This window comes from Primulina tabacum, chromosome 15 (assembly GCF_025594145.1).
Source record: "Primulina tabacum isolate GXHZ01 chromosome 15, ASM2559414v2, whole genome shotgun sequence".
Lineage (NCBI taxonomy): Eukaryota > Viridiplantae > Streptophyta > Magnoliopsida > Lamiales > Gesneriaceae > Primulina > Primulina tabacum.
This window is the reverse complement of record NC_134564.1, coordinates 1256586-1274464: the sequence shown is the minus strand read 5'-3', so window position 1 is coordinate 1274464 and position 17879 is coordinate 1256586. Positions and strand designations below refer to the sequence as shown.

General features: G+C 35.5%; 3 protein-coding genes and 1 pseudogene across 4 annotated transcripts; 2 read left to right on the top strand and 2 right to left on the bottom strand.

Moving 5' to 3' along the window:
• Positions 1 to 412: 412 nt before the first annotated feature.
• On the bottom strand, positions 413 to 1057 carry LOC142527103 (uncharacterized). The gene has a single exon (XM_075631816.1). The coding sequence runs from the start codon at positions 1055 to 1057 to the stop codon at positions 413 to 415; it is 645 nt and encodes a 214-aa protein (XP_075487931.1).
• A 1583-nt stretch (positions 1058 to 2640) lies between these two features.
• LOC142528025 (zinc finger protein CONSTANS-LIKE 3-like) lies at positions 2641 to 3866 on the top strand (annotated as a pseudogene).
• Positions 3867 to 4435: 569 nt separating this feature from the next.
• On the bottom strand, positions 4436 to 8115 carry LOC142526990 (uncharacterized). 2 transcript variants are annotated; one of them, XM_075631695.1, is made up of 9 exons: positions 7644 to 8115; positions 7414 to 7467; positions 7153 to 7236; positions 6346 to 6471; positions 5855 to 5922; positions 5195 to 5264; positions 5017 to 5082; positions 4866 to 4943; positions 4436 to 4789 (listed from the first exon to the last, which is right to left on the bottom strand). In XM_075631695.1, exons 1-9 carry the CDS (start codon positions 7902 to 7904, stop codon positions 4748 to 4750), a joined length of 849 nt encoding a protein of 282 aa, XP_075487810.1. In that variant the 5' UTR covers positions 7905 to 8115; the 3' UTR covers positions 4436 to 4747. The 2 variants fall into 2 exon arrangements, with proteins under 2 accessions (XP_075487810.1, XP_075487811.1); XM_075631696.1 differs by having other exon boundaries at positions 7414 to 7507; positions 7644 to 7781.
• A 7065-nt stretch (positions 8116 to 15180) lies between these two features.
• Positions 15181 to 16635, top strand: LOC142527100 (uncharacterized). The gene is made up of 4 exons (XM_075631814.1): positions 15181 to 15589; positions 15646 to 15785; positions 15928 to 15998; positions 16212 to 16635. Exons 1-4 carry the CDS (start codon positions 15181 to 15183, stop codon positions 16633 to 16635), a joined length of 1044 nt encoding a protein of 347 aa, XP_075487929.1.
• The last annotated feature ends 1244 nt before the right edge of the window (positions 16636 to 17879 follow it).

The window sequence follows — 17879 nt, the reverse complement described above, 5'->3', positions numbered from 1 at the left end:
TTTCTCCTCAGCATCGGACTCTTCATCGCTTAGAGACACATTGTAGCCTTTGTTTTTTCGCAATCGGTTAGCACATTCATTGGCATAGTGTCCAAAGCCCTTGCACTCTCTACACTGCACCGAATCATACCTTTTTGAATTGTATTGTCCCTTGCCTTCATTCCTTGGCTGAAATTGTTGCTTGGCAGGGTACTTTTGTGACTTTCAGGTGCAGGAAGGCTAGGAAATTTAGATGGTTGTGCATCCTTCTTTTTATCTCGGATTATTTTCAAGTAATCACCAAATTTTTTGTGATAAAAGAGATAGAATCCTCGCAGAGATCAGAATCATTGACTTCTTGAGATATTTGAAGGAGTTCATTGTAGGAGTCATTTGAAGCTTGGAGTGCAATTGTCTTCCCTTTATCCTTCTTCTACATGTCCAGGTTCATCTCGAAAGTACGTAATGAACTGATAAGGTCTTCCAATGCCATCTTAGAAGTGTCCTTAGCCTCATCTATTGCGCAAATTTTTATGTTGAATCTTTCGGGCAGAGAACGGAGGACTTTGCTAACTAGACGCTCATTGGAGATAGCTTCTCCAACACTGAATGCCTCATTAGCAATTTCCCGTAGGCGGCGATCGTACTCGAGTATGTTCTCAGATTCTTCCATCCTCATCATCTCGAATTTGGAAGTAAGCATCCTTAATCTGGTTCGTCGCACACTCTCAAACCCTTCACAGTGACTTTGGAGGATATCCCATGCACTTTTAGCCGAAATACAGTTTGTGATTAAACTGAACATGTTCATGTCAACCGATGTGAATATAGCATTCAAAGCCTTTGAGTTGTGGTTCGAATTTTGCACTTCATCAGCAGTCCAGTCAGTTTCAGGCTTTGGCCGTTTGTCACCCTCTTGATCTATCATGACTGGTGGAGTCCATCCATTGATGAGACGCTGCCATGCCCGTTCATCTAGAGATTTTATGTAGTATCTTATTTTAACCTTCCATAGGCCGTAGTTGGTACCATCTAGAAATGGTGGTCGAAGTGATGCACTTGCAAATGAATTGTCCATTTGATTAGTTCTGTCAAACAAAACAAAAACCAGAATCAGCACTTAGTATATCAAGAGTAGGCTCTGATACCACTTGTAAGGATTATTTTGTCCGACAGATGCTAAAAATAATAAAAATATCAGAATAAGATTAAAAATAGTAAATTTGTGTTTTGTCATAATTAAATGTTGTGCCAGATGTTACAACATCTCGGACAACATCTACATGCAGCGGAAAATTAACTTTTATAACACAAATTGACTTGAACTAAATAGATGGAAAAGATTAAATATGCACAAGTATAAATACTTGTGATTGTACCACAATGTTTACACAAAAACCTATCACTAGTGATTGTACCAAAAATCAATTTCCTCAACAAGTTGAGAAAATAAAAGCTCTCTAAAATAAATAACCAAAACAAAAATAAACGTAATCAAGAAAGCAAAACTTGATCCCGGAAACCACTATCAATTAGATGCAATCTTCAGTCAACATCGTTATGGATGTTGTCTATAGATGTTGGCAACATTCAACGCCACACGGGAATCACCACTCCAAACAGCAACGGCTTCGAGAATAATTTTACTCTGCAAATCTCTGCTACGTGTGTGTATGTATGGTCGATATCGAAGCAGCCTTTATCAATGAGCTTTACCTCTTATTTATAGGTGAAGAATCATATCTCCACAAGAAAACCTAAAATACAAGGAAAGTGAGAGTTTTATTAGGAATAAACTTTTTTTTAAACACTAATACCATATCTCTTGAATTAAGATCTCATTATCCAAGGAAGGCAAAATCATATGAAATATTTGCTCAATCAAATCAACGAGGAAAACTATATTAGGAAAATAAATAAAATATATTATTTAAAATCGAAATATTATTTCCCTTGAATTTATGTTCAACAATAATACGACATCATTGAAGTAAGAAGCGATTTATCCTCCATCATGTATAGTGAACCAGATTATGTATGTCATTACCACAATATCATTTTTCTCAATGTGTCGTTTGATTCTCCCGACAGCCCATTTTCCCTCTTATTTCTCCAATTATGCTACATGAATTGAGCACAACAATATCTTCAGGACAGCCAACTTTTAAGTTACATTCGATTTCTTTATGTCTCATCTTCAGGTTCTTTCTTTTATCGTACACTTTATTTATGTTTGTGAATTAATTAAGAAATAATAATTACCATGAATCCAACGAGTGTTGTCTTCAATTCCTATGATTCTTCAATGAGATAAAGAATTTAGCAAAATATGTGGACCCGAAGATTCGATGACAACATTTCCTTTTCTATCAAATCAAAGGATTCCTAATTCAATTAACTTTAAAAATCATTAACATAAATTACATATTTATATTAAAAATTGAAAATCCTTTCTCACATATCTTTTCATATTGCTTAGTATATTTTAATAAAAATATTATAATTATAAATAAAAAAAATGAATTTCAAGAAAAAGCTCTATTTCCACAAGCCGCCCACAGCTTATAGATGTATGAATCAAATGAGCACGTGTCGATTTATCATTGGCCGACCCGGATTATACCTATACCCACTGGCCTCGCTGCCTTGTCCGAATATAACTCAAACACTTGTTGAAATAACAGCTTCACTCTCCCATTTTTTCTCCAGCTGAAAAAAAATGGCGGCTCCCAAATGGAGTTTGACGGCCAAGATTTGCGGCTCATGCAAAACCTCCGCCGCCGCCGTCTTCTGCAGCGCCGACACGGGTTTCTTCTGCAGGCCCTGCGACGCCAAGGTCCACGCGGTCAACAAGCTGGCCCCGCGCCACGCCCGCGTCTGGCTCTGTTAGGTCTGCGAGCAAGCCCCCGCCAGCGTCACCTGCAAGGCCGACTCCGCGGCGCTCTGCGCCGCCTGCGACCGCGACATACATTCGGCGAACCCCCTGGCCCGCCGCCACGAGCGTGTCCCCGTCGCACCCTTCTACGGAGCCGCGGACAGGTCCTCCCCTTCCGAGGATGAGGAGGTGGAGGCGTGGCTGATCCCTAATCTGAACGCCGACCACGGCGGGATGGATCTGGAGGAGGATTCCAGGTCGCCCGAATACAAATCCGCCGAGTATCTGTTCAGGGATATGGATCCGTATTTGGATCTCGATTTATTCTCCGGGGAACAGAAGGCACACGAGCAGAAGCAGTTGTCGCTGGACGGAGTTGTGCCGGAGCATACCAAGAACAGATTTGGATATGGTCAGTACCCGGCGGGTCCGGTGGCGAACGGGATTCCGGCTTACGAAATGGATCATCCGGGGCCGAAGCACATAATATACAACTTCACGTCCCAATCCAGTGTATGTTCTTTTTAGTTGTTAAGACTAAATTTGAATAAAAATATGGTTTTTCATTTATAATGTTTCGGAACATGAATACAGGTTTCATCTTCGTCCCTTGATGTGGGAGTGGTGCCGGAAGTATCGAATGGTTTCGACAGTAACGAAATCTTCCCCACCACGTTGTCCGGGGTCGACCGGGAGGCGAGGGTACTAAGATATAGAGAGAAGAGAAAGAGTAGGAGGTTCGAAAAAACCATTCGATATGCATCAAGAAAGGCATATGCCGAAACTCGGCCAAGAATCAAAGGACGGTTCGCGAAACGCTCCGATCACGACGAGATTGAGTCCTTTGTCGCTGTCGAGGCATCCCGAGCTTCTGTGTTTTTGTTGTGAATTAGTCTGATAAATAATGACTTACATAAATGTATCTTTCTCGCAAGTTTTATATGTTACTCATCAAGAATGTAAATGGTTTGTCCATAAAAGTTACAAAAACGAATATAAGCCGATTTGAACACATTTGTTTGTAGAAATGAATTACATCTTTGTGAACAACTAATGATATCCTTTTTCATTTTTTAGGAATAAATATCCTTTTTCTAAAAAAAACAATTAATACAACACTTTATTAAATCGGGGTATTTATGATTGATGAGCCACCTTATTAACCAATTTAATAATATTTTATTCATCAAGGAAAAAAATATAGAAACTGAAGATGAGTTTGGGTCCCGGAGAGTATCGAAATCTGAAATCTAATTGGTTGTCTAGAAAGATTAGTCGTGGTTAAATTTTAGCCACAAATGTGTTTTAAAATATGAATATAATATTCAAGCCACATATATAATGATTTAATTTATTTAAGTCGTGAAATGAGGAAAAATCCTATTAATTTTGACCATTATTATTCACTATCGTCTTTACTTCATTCAAATTTAAAACTTTTTTTTAACCATTATAATTCATTCATTAGATATTTTTTTTGTTAATTTAATCGTTAATTATCTCAAAAATTTTATACGCAACATTTTTCAAGTAACAATGGTTAGATGACATTCAAATTTAACGTACATTTGACATATTAAGGAAACAAATCTAAGCCCCGAGGTATGTATATACGTACAGATGTTAGATAACAAATTTTACAAGTTTTTGCCAGTGTCAAGTGTTGAAGCCAACACATTTAAATAATTGAAGGAAAGCTTGTTTGCCTATAATTTCGACCACTGGAAGAACACTGTTGGAATATAATGAAACGATCATCGCAACAGCCATAGTGACTCTGATTCTTTCCGGTGGCCATAAAAATCGATTCTAGATCACACAATGCATGATAAACCCATAATTGATTGCAATCCACAATGCGGCATTGTTGCAAGGCATCATTGTCTCCAGGGACTACCTTTTTCTACATATTGTCATGCCATCACCTATGGGAACCTATATTTGCAGATTTGGGAGATGATATTAAGTTGTCCGGGACTTGATTATAGAAATACATGCACTTTGAACATACCATGCTGATGGTCACACGCTCGTCCGTCATCAAAATCTTATTGAAATTTCTTATGCTAACAGTCTTTGAGTCGTTTACCTGCCCCATAACAGCACTTAGATAGGAAATATGTATATTGTGGAGTTTTTTGTGAAATTTGAGTATACTTTACCAGAGGATCAGCAACTTTTCCATGCCAAAGGACATTGTCCATCACTATAATCCCTCCAACTCTTACCTGTGTATATGTGATGATGAAGAATTGCTAGTAAACAGACCATGAATCAAATCACAGTTTTTGAACTTCGCGACTGTGTGGTGGTAAAGACGTGTTGAATTATCTCACTTACCAGTTGTAGCACTAATTCGAAATAATCTTGATACATTTTCTTCTCAGCATCTACAAAAGCAAAATCATAGCTACATAGACGAATAATTACATGGTGAGAGCAGTTCCAATCAATGTAAGCTTTATGCACCGAGTACCGTAGCTTTAGAGGCAACATTATATAACTTTATTAAGGTGATAGTTTTGGGTTGGTATTGATAAAACACATTCATTACCTTTTAGATCTTTAAAGGTTGTAAATATGCTAGGAAATATGGATTATTTGGACATGCGGATCCTTGGTGATATAATCAAGGGACAAAAAGCACATGCATACAGCTGATCAGACATTCGTCATCAATTGGGCAAAGTTGTAATAAAAGAAATAACTAACATGGCATATTTTGACAAAAGAGAAGAATATTGAAAGATAATTAGAGGATCATTTCAGGATAGGGAAAATCTACGCAAGAAGACAATTTCAACAATCTAGTAATATACTATCGGAGGAAATTAACAGTTTCGAGTAAGTCTCAAAGGAAAGAGAGATGCATGCATGAAATTTCTGCAAGATGTTTCATTTCGTCGTGCGCTTGTAGCACGAGTATGATTCAGAAGAAATACTAGATTAAAACTAGAACACTAAGAAATAAATTAAATTTGACTTATCAAAACAAAATACCTGCCACCTTCACCATTCTGAATCATAGACTTGAGAGTATCAGCTGCAAGACCATGTTTTACATCCACCTAATAGTTAATTAAAGAAACGCCAAATTAATGATTACGAGAGCCTAAAAAATTCAATCAGTATGGAAACATCACTTATTATGTTATTTTTTAAACTTCTAGTTGTGCATAATCAGTGACAAGCAAATGAGAATGATGGGCAGGTCCTTCCACTACGTGAGACTCCATGCTCAATACAGTCGCAAATTTAATAATAAGTTCTGGTATTTAGCATTTCATAGATTGAAATCACTCATGTATTGAACGTGAAGAGTAGTACTTCATGAATATATTCAGTAATTTGTCACATTTAAATTAAGACTACAATATTCTAATTTATTTATGATTGAAAGAAGTGTAATAGTCGAACATTCTTGTCAATGAATAAGTGAGATGGATAGTTAATAATTCCTGCAATTGCATCTGTACGAGTGTTAAGCATACCTTCTTTGAGACACCAGCAAGGTCATAATATCTTTTTGCAACCTCTAATGACTTAGCGTCTCTCTCACAAGCAACCAGCCGACCTCCTTCAGGTAGGACCAAAGCAATTGCCAGAGATGAGTATCCCTGGTTAATCATTCAAATGTTAATACCCTAAAGTGAATATAACAACTAAAACACCAAATCAATTGCACAAAACCTTGCACTCTTGTAAAACATCTCCCAGGAGGACTCCTTTTCAATCTGGTTATGCACAAAGTGTAGTGACAGGTAAACAAAAACAAGCTAAGATAGAAGGTTCAAAATTTGTGGGCTCAGGAAAACTTCTTGTCCTTATCATGACCTAACGAGTTGTTATACGCCAAGTGTCTTTTCAGCTATCAGACCAAGCCTCAGGGCACTAAAAGAGTTTCCAGACATTGGAGAATCACAAATATAAAAATAAAAGCAGAGAAGACACAAGCTCATGATTCACTTCTGCTATAAATCACTGTTGTTCACCATCTGGAGTTTTAGGGAAGCCATTGTAACCTGGTGAGACTAACGTATCCACAGAAGATTGCAAACAGAATGTATTACCGATGTATTTCCAGAAACGTCTCAACCATGGGGAAATAATGACTAGAATACTATTATCGATATAGATACGCATATACAACATCCATTTCTCAGCAATATACTTCAAGTAATCATCAAGTCACTAGTTCCATTAACGTCATGAACTTTCAAACTGTAACACATAAGTGAAAGCAAACGGACTGTGCAGGTTATGTATGAAAAAGATAAAATGATCCCACATATACATACAGTATAGACACCAACTTCAATGCACCTTTCTGCTCCTAGAATCTGAACAAGCATAGCAAGAAGTTGGGCCTGATCAGGAGACACCTATTAACAAATGAAAGATTATCACACCTAACCAAGATCGTAGGCAAGAAATATAAATCACAACACAAAATCGGACTCACAAAAGAGCAGAGATAATTAGCCAATTAGGTCATAAAACTACTCCACCATAAGGAAATATACATTCACGCATCCGAATAGCAAGTGACCAGCTCCTACCTGCATTTGACTACCACGCATGGTTGCAGTTTCCTCCCTAAGCTCACGCAATATCTGAAATGCAGAGTCAAATTCTCACATCATGATTATCAACCTAATTTCAAATGAAAACTTCTTCCATGAAACTGAAATCCCGAAAACCCAGAACGAAGCTTCAATCATGAATGCAAGAACAACTTTTCTTTCGAACACAAACGAAAGAATTATCAACAATATAATGGAAATTTAACCTGTGGCTCTCTAACATTAGCCAATAAGTAATCGTAGACCCTCGAATTGATACTGATAACTTCCTTACGTCCGTAAGTTTCGTCAGTCGCAATAACTGTGTCTGCATTCGCCACCGATTTCAAAGGCCGTTTACCTGAGGAAAATGGGTGGCTTCCGACGAACACCGATGTAATTTGGATAATGGGAAGTAATTGACCAATCGGCGCCAATTCAAGCCGTGGATTTCCCACTCCAAGCACCATACCCAAACTAGCAGACATGTCAATTTCAGGCCCCAAATTTTAGGGTTCTGATCTAGAATTCATATATCATCCAAAAACCTAAATTGAAGCTTATTCTCCCTCAATTCCTCGCTCCAATTTTCAAAAGAATGCATGTCACGTCCCGGATGGCCGGATACGTTCGGAGAAGTTGTGCTCCTTTATACGTTTTCTTGAAAATATATAATAATAATTTTCTTGAAAATTATACCACAAATTTTAAAATATTTTATAAACTATTAACAAAATAATGTGATATTCATAATGTTAATTTATGAGACACATGACATGAATTTGCCCATGAAGCATTATGGCTAGGGATGAAGAAAAACATGGGTTCACGATATCATTCTCAAGGCTTTTCGTAACCAGTACAATGGATCCTCCACTCTAGCTAGAGTGAGAATTATTGCTTTGACAGCTACTGTATATAATGTATGGAACATGCGCAACGGAGTCATGTTTGAGAACATTCAACCGAATATTGATGACATCATTAAGAGAATTAAGATTCACATCTTTAGGTGTTATACCACAAATTTTAAAATATTTTATAAACTATTAACAAAATAATGTGATATTCATAATGTTAATTTATGAGACACATGACATGAATTTGCCCATGAAGCATTATGGCTAGGGATGAAGAAAAACATGGGTTCACGATATCATTCTCAAGGCTTTTCGTAACCAGTACAATGGATCCTCCACTCTAGCTAGAGTGAGAATTATTGCTTTGACAGCTACTGTATATAATGTATGGAACATGCGCAACGGAGTCATGTTTGAGAACATTCAACCGAATATTGATGACATCATTAAGAGAATTAAGATTCACATCTTTAGGTGTATACCGAGTGCTACTAATATAGTACTTGTAGGTTCGTAATTCCTTGCTACTGATTACTATGATTTTGTGATGGTTTTCGGGGATATCCGGTGTAGTTATATTTGTACTATTTTTTTTTACCTTATTCAATGGAAATAATTTCATTAAAAAAAAAATCTAACACAAATTAACTTGTAATAGTTAACAACATACATTAAGCAGAACATTTCCTTTGCAATGTAGTATCCATGATGCCTCAAATTATCTGAACATTTCGACTAAGACACCACCTCTAAACTCTGCTGTTGTCTGCTCCCAAAGATGCTCACTTTCCTTGCATCCTAGTTCGCAGCGAATGCAAGGGATAAACGCGATGTATCAATGTCGTACACTTATGTCTCATATGGCAAAGCGATGGTCACATTGCCACGAAAGGTGAAAGACACAATGGTAATGGACAATGGAGTCACTTTTCGCAAGTCGCAGCAAGTGTCCGAGTATGCCCAGAGAAGGCGGCCAATGGATGCTTTTCCCTATTATTTGTGTGAATGTAGCCCTGAGTGCGGTGTAGTTGACTGGATGGAGACGTGTTATGACCATACCGGTGTCCAGGGACGGAGACGGAAAATAGATGTTAGGAGCAATTTTTTTTTAAAAAAAAATTAGGAGGCAAGAGCAAATATTAGGGAAGACAATGAAAAAAATTTAATTATTTTTAGGCACATAATCAATTAAATTAAAAAATTGAGGGGGACGGGTCGCACCCACCTCGCCCCTTCATTGGCTCCATCCCTACCGAAGTCTATAATGGTACCTGGAGACTTGAAAGTTTCTGGTTTGATCGGTAATTTACGACCCCATAAACACATATGCCGGATATACTACAGTAGGAGAAATTCCTTCCGGTGTCGTCTGAAGATAGTTGAGAGCATTGAGGTAAGCTGTATGATACATTGGAAAATGATCTTGATGCCGAACGGTTGAAGATTGGATCTTGTTTTTCGTAGCATGGCACTAAGCACAGTTTGCATTGAGTCCACGTTAGTTAGGTCGCTGCCAGTGTCGAATGCAAGAGACATCGGTTGTTTGGGGTTCCAAGACCAAGGGATACCATGTAGTTCTAAGATTCCAGTGGAATGCCGGATAGTTCCGGTATGATAACTTCTTTGTCTACTAGTTTACTCATGTCCAAAGTGTGAACAAGGCGAACTTGGATCGAGTCAACTCAGAACTAGTCATGGGAGAGGACTTCACTGAGAGATGGTGTGGTTTTGGCACTTACTTGGCCTAGTTGGTCAGAAAATGGTACATTCCTATGAACTTCTGATGTTGATGATTGTTTCTTGTTTGGACATGATTTTGGAATCTCCTAAAACTTTAGTTATTGATGATGAATAAAGAGAGACATGAAAAATCTAACGTCTAACCTTTGGTTTTGGAGGGATTGCAGACAGAAGGTGGCAAAAGAGATCTGATTTCAATAGCGTGATAGTGGCCAACAAGGCTTTGTTTGGCACATTCTCTTCCAAAGCATAACCATTCTTCAAATAACAGGAAACCAAAATGAATAAAAGAGAAGTATACCAAATTACAAGGTTTACAATAGCCTTTGTATAATATAAAATTTTCCTTTTTCTTTACTTTATACCAACTTGTGGTTTGTACCAACAACCATCGTGCATATAAGTAGGGGAGAAAAACATTTCTGATAATGTAGTTTGTATATTTTTTTATTTTTGGTCATGTTATTGATTAATTCACAGTTTTTGTCTCTTAATTTGCATTTTTTTTCAATTTTGTTTTTATTGAAATGAGTATGGGACACCAGAAAATGATAAAGTGGTCTCGAACATTGTTGATGTCAGGTCCTGAGGCCGAGGTTTACGACACATGCTTTGTTTAACAATTTAAGATTGAAACAACAAGCCTCGTAATACAAATCTTGCCAAAAATCAGTTTATTTCATAACATATAATGGTGTCTTTACAATAGAAATACAGAAATGCGAAAATGAATTATAACTTAATAGAATTTAAATAGGTTTGATCTCGAACTGATCCTTCATCAACAGTCCCAAAACATCACTTGCTCACCCTCATCTAATAATCTTCATTCTTATTTGGGGAAGGAGAGTAAATGATGGTTTTCTGGGAAAATTCTTAGCAAGTGGGGGGATCGTGCATAATAAATAACAAAGATGCATATATGTATACAGAATCAAAGTTTTCAATTATAAGCACGTTGAATCTAATACGAACAAAATAAAAACATAGCATTGAAAATCATATCATTTTTTCGTGGTCTACTGATCAGTCCCCTATAATTACTTCTCTTAAGAGCGGAGCCAAATAAACAATTATTATATCTCACTGCATCAGAGTCATATCAAATCAAATCAAACATCGGAATTTTCTTTGGTATTTCTAACTCGAATCATTACAGTATATTTCAAATAATTTCAAACATGCTTTAGAACATTATCTAATATTGAATAACAAACGGATTCAAATACATCATATCAAATAGAAATGAATATGCATCATGCCGATCGAGTTTTCGAAGACATGTATTATTTTTGGAAAAGATCAAGCACGCTTACAAAAGAATATATAAGTGTGCGCACTTTATAAACAAAGTACATACAAAAACCCACTTACCTGATATTGATTTTAAGAAAATCGTGGAAGAATACTCATCTGAAATACTACGGACTTGGGCAAAACTCTTCTCTAACTTGGACTGGAAAACGGTTGCCGCTTGTTCGAAAATAGACAGCAACTTGACTGAAAAACTTGCATAAATGAAGCAGAATTCGCCTCTTCTTGCATCTAGTGGTTCTCAAATTTATGCAGCCTTTGGAAAGGAACTGAAACTTGCAGAAATGAAGCAGAACTTGCCCCTTCTTGCAGCTAGTGGTTCTCGAATTTCTGTAGACTTTGGAGAGGAATTTTTGTTGTGGTTTTCCTCTTAGATTGAGCCAATATTTACAGGGTGAAGGGAGAGTTGAATGGTCATGAGTTTCAAGAGATTTAATAGCCACTAATTGGCCATTACTTGTCTACCTATTTTTTTGTGATCGAGAGTCGTTTGAAAAAACCTCGCGATCTCAATATTTAGCTATAATTTTTAGAGAAAAGCTGAACGTTTTATTCTTTTCATCAGCAGCCATTTAAATACAAGAGAAAGCATTAAATTGTCATCCAAAAAATCTGCAATTATTCCCCTATCTTTGCTCGAGATCCAAGCACTTGTTAAAGTAAAGTAAATAAAAATCCAATCAATCCATTCCTTATTTTCTTAACTTCACATGAGTAAACCTTTGATATAGCACATCTTTGATTTTTGCTGCTCGATTATTGTTTGAGTTGGGCTGGGACACATGAACCGAGTCCCGGACACACATTCTTCAGAGCTATCAAACACTTTGTTAGCATCTTCAATGCATCCACATTCTGAATATGCAGTGATCATAGCATTAAGAACAGTGTTTTCAAACTCTAAACCAAGTTTCATTATCTTCCCGGGAAATTGCCTCATCAACTCATAAAATTCAACATCATGAAGCAAAGTTAAAATCGGCAAGAATGTAGCATCATCAACTTTCTCTCCTTCAGCATCCATACGCCTAAACAATTGAAAACTACGAAATAAATCGCCAAAATCTGCATAACAAGCTATCAAAGCACTCCAAGAAACCGCATTCCGCACCAACATGATATCAAACACCCTGTTCGCATAAGAGATAGATATTCCATCATTTACCATATCTTCTAGAGTAGACTTTTTTGCATGTGATATATGTGTGCCGATCTTAACAAGTGAGTTTGATCGTGTGCAAACATCTCATGGTTATACTCCTCCACAACACTACTAACGCTCCATTGCCCCCATTTTCTCTTGAAATCTTTAATTTGGCTTTACAGATAGTTCTAGTGAGCGGTTTTTGATAAATCTGAATCTTTTTACTAGATCTTTTTTCATCTTTCATACCTTCACATGAGCAATTGAATTCCTTTTATTGAATTTCATTAGTATGGGAAAAACATCGTTGTTCACCCTTCCTTACACGAAATCCTTTGGCATGTGCGTATTGACAATATAATAAATAAGCTTCTTCAAGAGTGTTCACAATCTTACCAACTTCTAGTTTACTCTTAAAAACATCGACAATGGAGTTCTCAGTTTGTACCTCTCCATTTTCTTGAATAGAAAAATTAGGGAGTCCACGTCGTGTTTTTGAAATCTGATCAATTTTGGCTTCTTCACCGTAGTCTTCCTCCAACTCTTCAAGTGCCTTTGACTTGTCATCTTCCATTTCCAAAAAAAAAAAAGACCAACTGGATCTAATTTAAAAAAAAAACAAATTAGATGAAGGAAATATACATGTATTCAAGTACAACATATTACAAAAATATGGACATAAACAAGAGGTTAATCTACTGTATTTTACTTTAAAGGAAATCACAGTCATTAAAACTTAATTAGTAAAATATAATATAAAATAAATAAATGCATAAAAAAAATCCTCTTATTTGGACCTTAAATCATCGATATACAACAAAAATCTACGAGCAACAAGAAGTCAAAAAATTACCGACATACAACAATGGATAAAAAATAAAAACCTAATCTTGGGCAGAAAGTTGCAAAACGGAGAAATTATATGGAAGTTTTATTTTGTTTTTTATATATGACGGTGGAAGAAATGAATGTAGGTCAAATGATTTTTAAAAAATAAATTCATTTTAAAAAATTGAATCATGTTTAGTCATAGGGACGGAACTACACTGTTGCTGGGTTGGGCTCTAGCCCCACCTAATTTTTTTTTAAAAAATAATAGGTATGATTTATTTTAAAAATTTGTTGACTAGTCCCAATCAGTTTTCTCTCTCCTATTCTCTCTCTGCGCCAATTCCATTCTTCTCCCTCAAGCTATCACAATTTTTGTTACTTGAAATGGGCCGTAACTTTACCGTCGGGCGCCGATTTTCAAAATAGATTGTAGATTCGGAAAGCCCGACATAAGCTTTCTTTTAACACCAAATTTTCGAAGTTTCTTTGTTGTCTTGAAATCAACCGTCGCCCATCAATCGCCGTTTTCACTGGAAATCGTGAGGAAATCTTAGTGTTAGACTTACTACATCTCGTTCTTGTTGTTCTAAGTTAGATTTCAAATTTTAAAGGTAATTTCAGATTTTAGTGTTTCGAAATTTGGGTTTTTTTTTTTTTTTTTGAATTCCGATAATTGATATATGTTAAATTGTTGATTGTAAGTATTATATTTGAGCCGATTAGAGGTATCTATAAATTTTCGGAATTTATTGGGCATTATTTCGAATTTCAATATTTTATATTGGGGATTTTCGATTTTAGTGTTGATTATTTATTATTTGGATGTTTATATGGTATAGAAAATATAAATGCAAATTTATGGAATTTTGTAAGAATTTTTGAAAAATTCAGAATTATGTAAATGGGATTTTCGAACTTATAAACTGTAAAATTTTTATATTTAAATGTATTATGCCTTAGGATTGTCAAATATTAACTTCGGGAATTGTTTGGAATAATTATAATTGTTTGAGATTTATTGAATTAAAGTAAAATTATTTAGTGTCGGTAATGTTAATTTGATTCAGTTAGCCATAATAAGTTAAACTAAAGTAATATTGTATGGTGTAGACGGCACCAAGGAGAAAAGAAACTCAAGAATGAAGAAAAGGAAAACCATCAACTCATTTTTTAAACAAAAAGAACAGACATCGGCAAGTCAGGAGCATTCTCCATCCAATATTGATGTCTCAAATCCCATAATCAACAGCTTAACAAATCTCCTCGAACAGATGTTGATGTGAGTTTTCTTGAACCTGATTCGACATTACGTACTCCGATATGGAAATATCCTGTTAATCAAATGGATGAAATTAGACGAGCTTATATCAAGATGGGGCCATATCAACCAATTAAGAATGAGTATCCACCAAACAAATTTGGAAGTCAAAATCGACGATTCCAAAGTCAATGGTTTAAAAAATTTACTTGGTTAGAGTACTCTTCTTCAAAAGATGTTGCGTTTGTTTTCCATGCTTCTTGTTTGAACATAAGCATCCTCGTAATCCTGCATTTACAATGGATGGATTCAAATATTGGAAGCGAGTTAATGATGGCGATAGATGCACATTTTTTATGCATATAGGATGCAATACTTCACCAGATAACAATGATGTGGAATATCTTGATAATTTGATTAATATACCTCGTCATATTGACAAAGTGATAAATGCTCAATCTTCAGAAGAAAAACAAAAGAACAGATTGCGGCTTACAGCAACTATTGAAAGCATTTGATGGCTCACTTTGCAAACATGTGCATTTAGAAGGCATGATGAATCTCTATCTTTTGATAATCGTGGAAATTTTATCGCGATGATAAATTTTGTAGGAAAAATGAATAAGAGTATTGGGGACATCGTCTTAGAGAAAGCTCTAAAGAATGCAAAGTATACTTCATCTGATATTCAGAAAGATGTCTTGAATATCATTTCCAACCAAGTGAAAGCCAAGATTCGAAAAGAAATTGGGCATGCAAAATTCTGCATTTTAGTTGATGAAGCGAGAGATGCATCTAACAAGGAGCTGATGGCTATTGTATTAAGATTTGTGGATACTGAAGGCTTTTTACGAGAGCGATTCTTTGCCATTGTACACGTGACTGATACAACTGCTGCAACACTTGGAAAGAAATATCTGATGCACTTGGTCGTTATGACTTGCATATCCACAACATACGTGGATAGGGATATGATGGTACTAACAATATGCGCGGTTCTTGGAATGGATTGCAGGCTCTTTTCTTGTAAGATTGCTCGTGTGCATATTATGTACATTGTTTTGCTCATTGTCTTCAACCAGCATTAACTCCAGCTGCTGGAAAAGAGGTATCCATTTGGTTATTCTTTTCAAAATTGAATTCCATTTGTAATCTCATCAATGCATCTCCTAAACAGCATGGTGAGTTACATTCTGCTCAAAGAATCGAAGTTGTGCATATGGTAGCTACTAATGAACGTGATACAGGTAGATGATGTAATCAAATTGAAAATTTGTTACGACCTGGAATGACTCGTTGGATTTCTAATTTCGACTCGCTTTGTAGCATGATTGATATGTATAGCTCTGTAATTACCATGTTAGAAAAATATGGTGAATGATGGAGCTTCTAATTCCATTTGTGGTGAAGCTAGTGATGCATTGATTGCAATGAAGTTTTTAGTTTCATATTCATATTACACTTGATGCATAAGATAATAGGGATAACAAATTTGCTTTGTCGATCATTGCAAGAGAAATCTCTAGCTATTTTAAGTGCAATGGATTATGTTTCAACGACTAAAACTTTGCTTCATACTTTGAGATAAGAAAGATTTGATCTCCTACTTAGTCATGTGAAAGAAGTTTGTGTCAAGTATGACGTTCAGATACTGTCACATGGAAGCTCGTTATAAATCTGGTACAAGCCGTTCTTGTCAACAAAATTATTCAATCACGGTTGAGCACCATTATCGATTTGATATATTTACAGCTGCAATAGATATTCAAGTTGAAGAGCTTAATAATAGATTCAAGGATGAGGCAGTTGAACTTCTTAAACTTAATTGTGCTTTGGAACCTAAAGAAAACTTTAAGCTTCTTAATGTTGATCATGTCTATCGATTTGCTGAGAAATTCTATTATCTTGATTTCGATTCACAAGATTTACATTACTTGAGAATTCAATTGGATCACTATAAACTTGATGATGCTGGCCATGAAAGATTTCAGAATTTATCAACTATTTCTGAATTATGTCGAAGATTAATGCAGACAAATAATTCAGGAACCTACAATTTGATTGACATGTGATTTATACATTTTTATCTACGTCGTTTACTTATTTATCGAATCTGATATATTTATTTAGTTGACAGGTTGATTCGTCTTGTTTTAACTCTCCCCGTTTCTACAGCAACAATGAACGAGCGTTTTCAGCAATGAAACTTGTTAAAACAGCTCTTCGTAACAAGTTGGAAGCAGTGTTTTTCGGAGATTCAATGGTAATCTACATCGAACGAGATTTGGTTGAAAAAATTGATAACGATTTAATAATTAATGAGTTTTATTTTAAAAAAAATCAAAGAGCACAACTTCAGTAGTGTTTTAGCTTCATGTTTTTTAAGGTATTAAAGATTAAATACTCTTGTTCTATATTTTCATGAAGTCAATTTTTACATATTTTTCATTTTAATTTTTTAGTTAATTATTTATTTTATTAAATACAGTATTGGACAGAACCAGCCCCAAATAATTTTGAATCCTGGCTCCGCCCCAGGTTAGCCATCCGCTTTTTTTGAGACAATACATAAGTTTTCATAAATTTTTATTTATTTAAAAAGATGGAAAATAATTGCCACTTGGCAGCTAGAATATGGTTTAAGGACAGTCTCCTCTCGGGCAGCATCGACGAAACTGATGATTTGATGACTTGGAATGGCTTACAACAACTTTGGCTAAATTTGGAAGAGTGGCTTCAATTAGCAAGTGCAGTGGCCTCATTCATGATAATTTGATGCTTGAAGGAGATAAATCCAGCTTACATCGTGTTTGGTCAACTACGTTTCCCTCTAGGTTGTCCGCAAGAACTAGTGAACTTGGCTTACCAACTATCAAACAACGGTAAATAAGTAGTGTTTGTCACTTTACTAACAAAAATGATTGTAAACTTTTAATTCATAAAATTATTCAATTTTATCAAAGAAAATTTCATAATTATTTTTATTAACTATTTGCAGATACTAAATATATCAATACAAAATTTTGAGTTATAATATCATTATTAATTTTAAAAATATATAATGACATTATATCAAGATCAATTTAAATTTTTGAAAAAATTAATAATTTATGGTATAACAATAATTTTATATAAAATTGAAATCAACAATTTAATATATTCAAAGGTGGAATTCATATTTTATTCCCAAAAAATGATATTTAAAATTTGGGAAAAGAGATAGTCGAAGAATCCCTAGTGGATTGAATACAATACACTATAATAGTGTTATATAAAAACTAAGGCTGCGTTTGGTCATTAGTCCTGCCATTTCTCA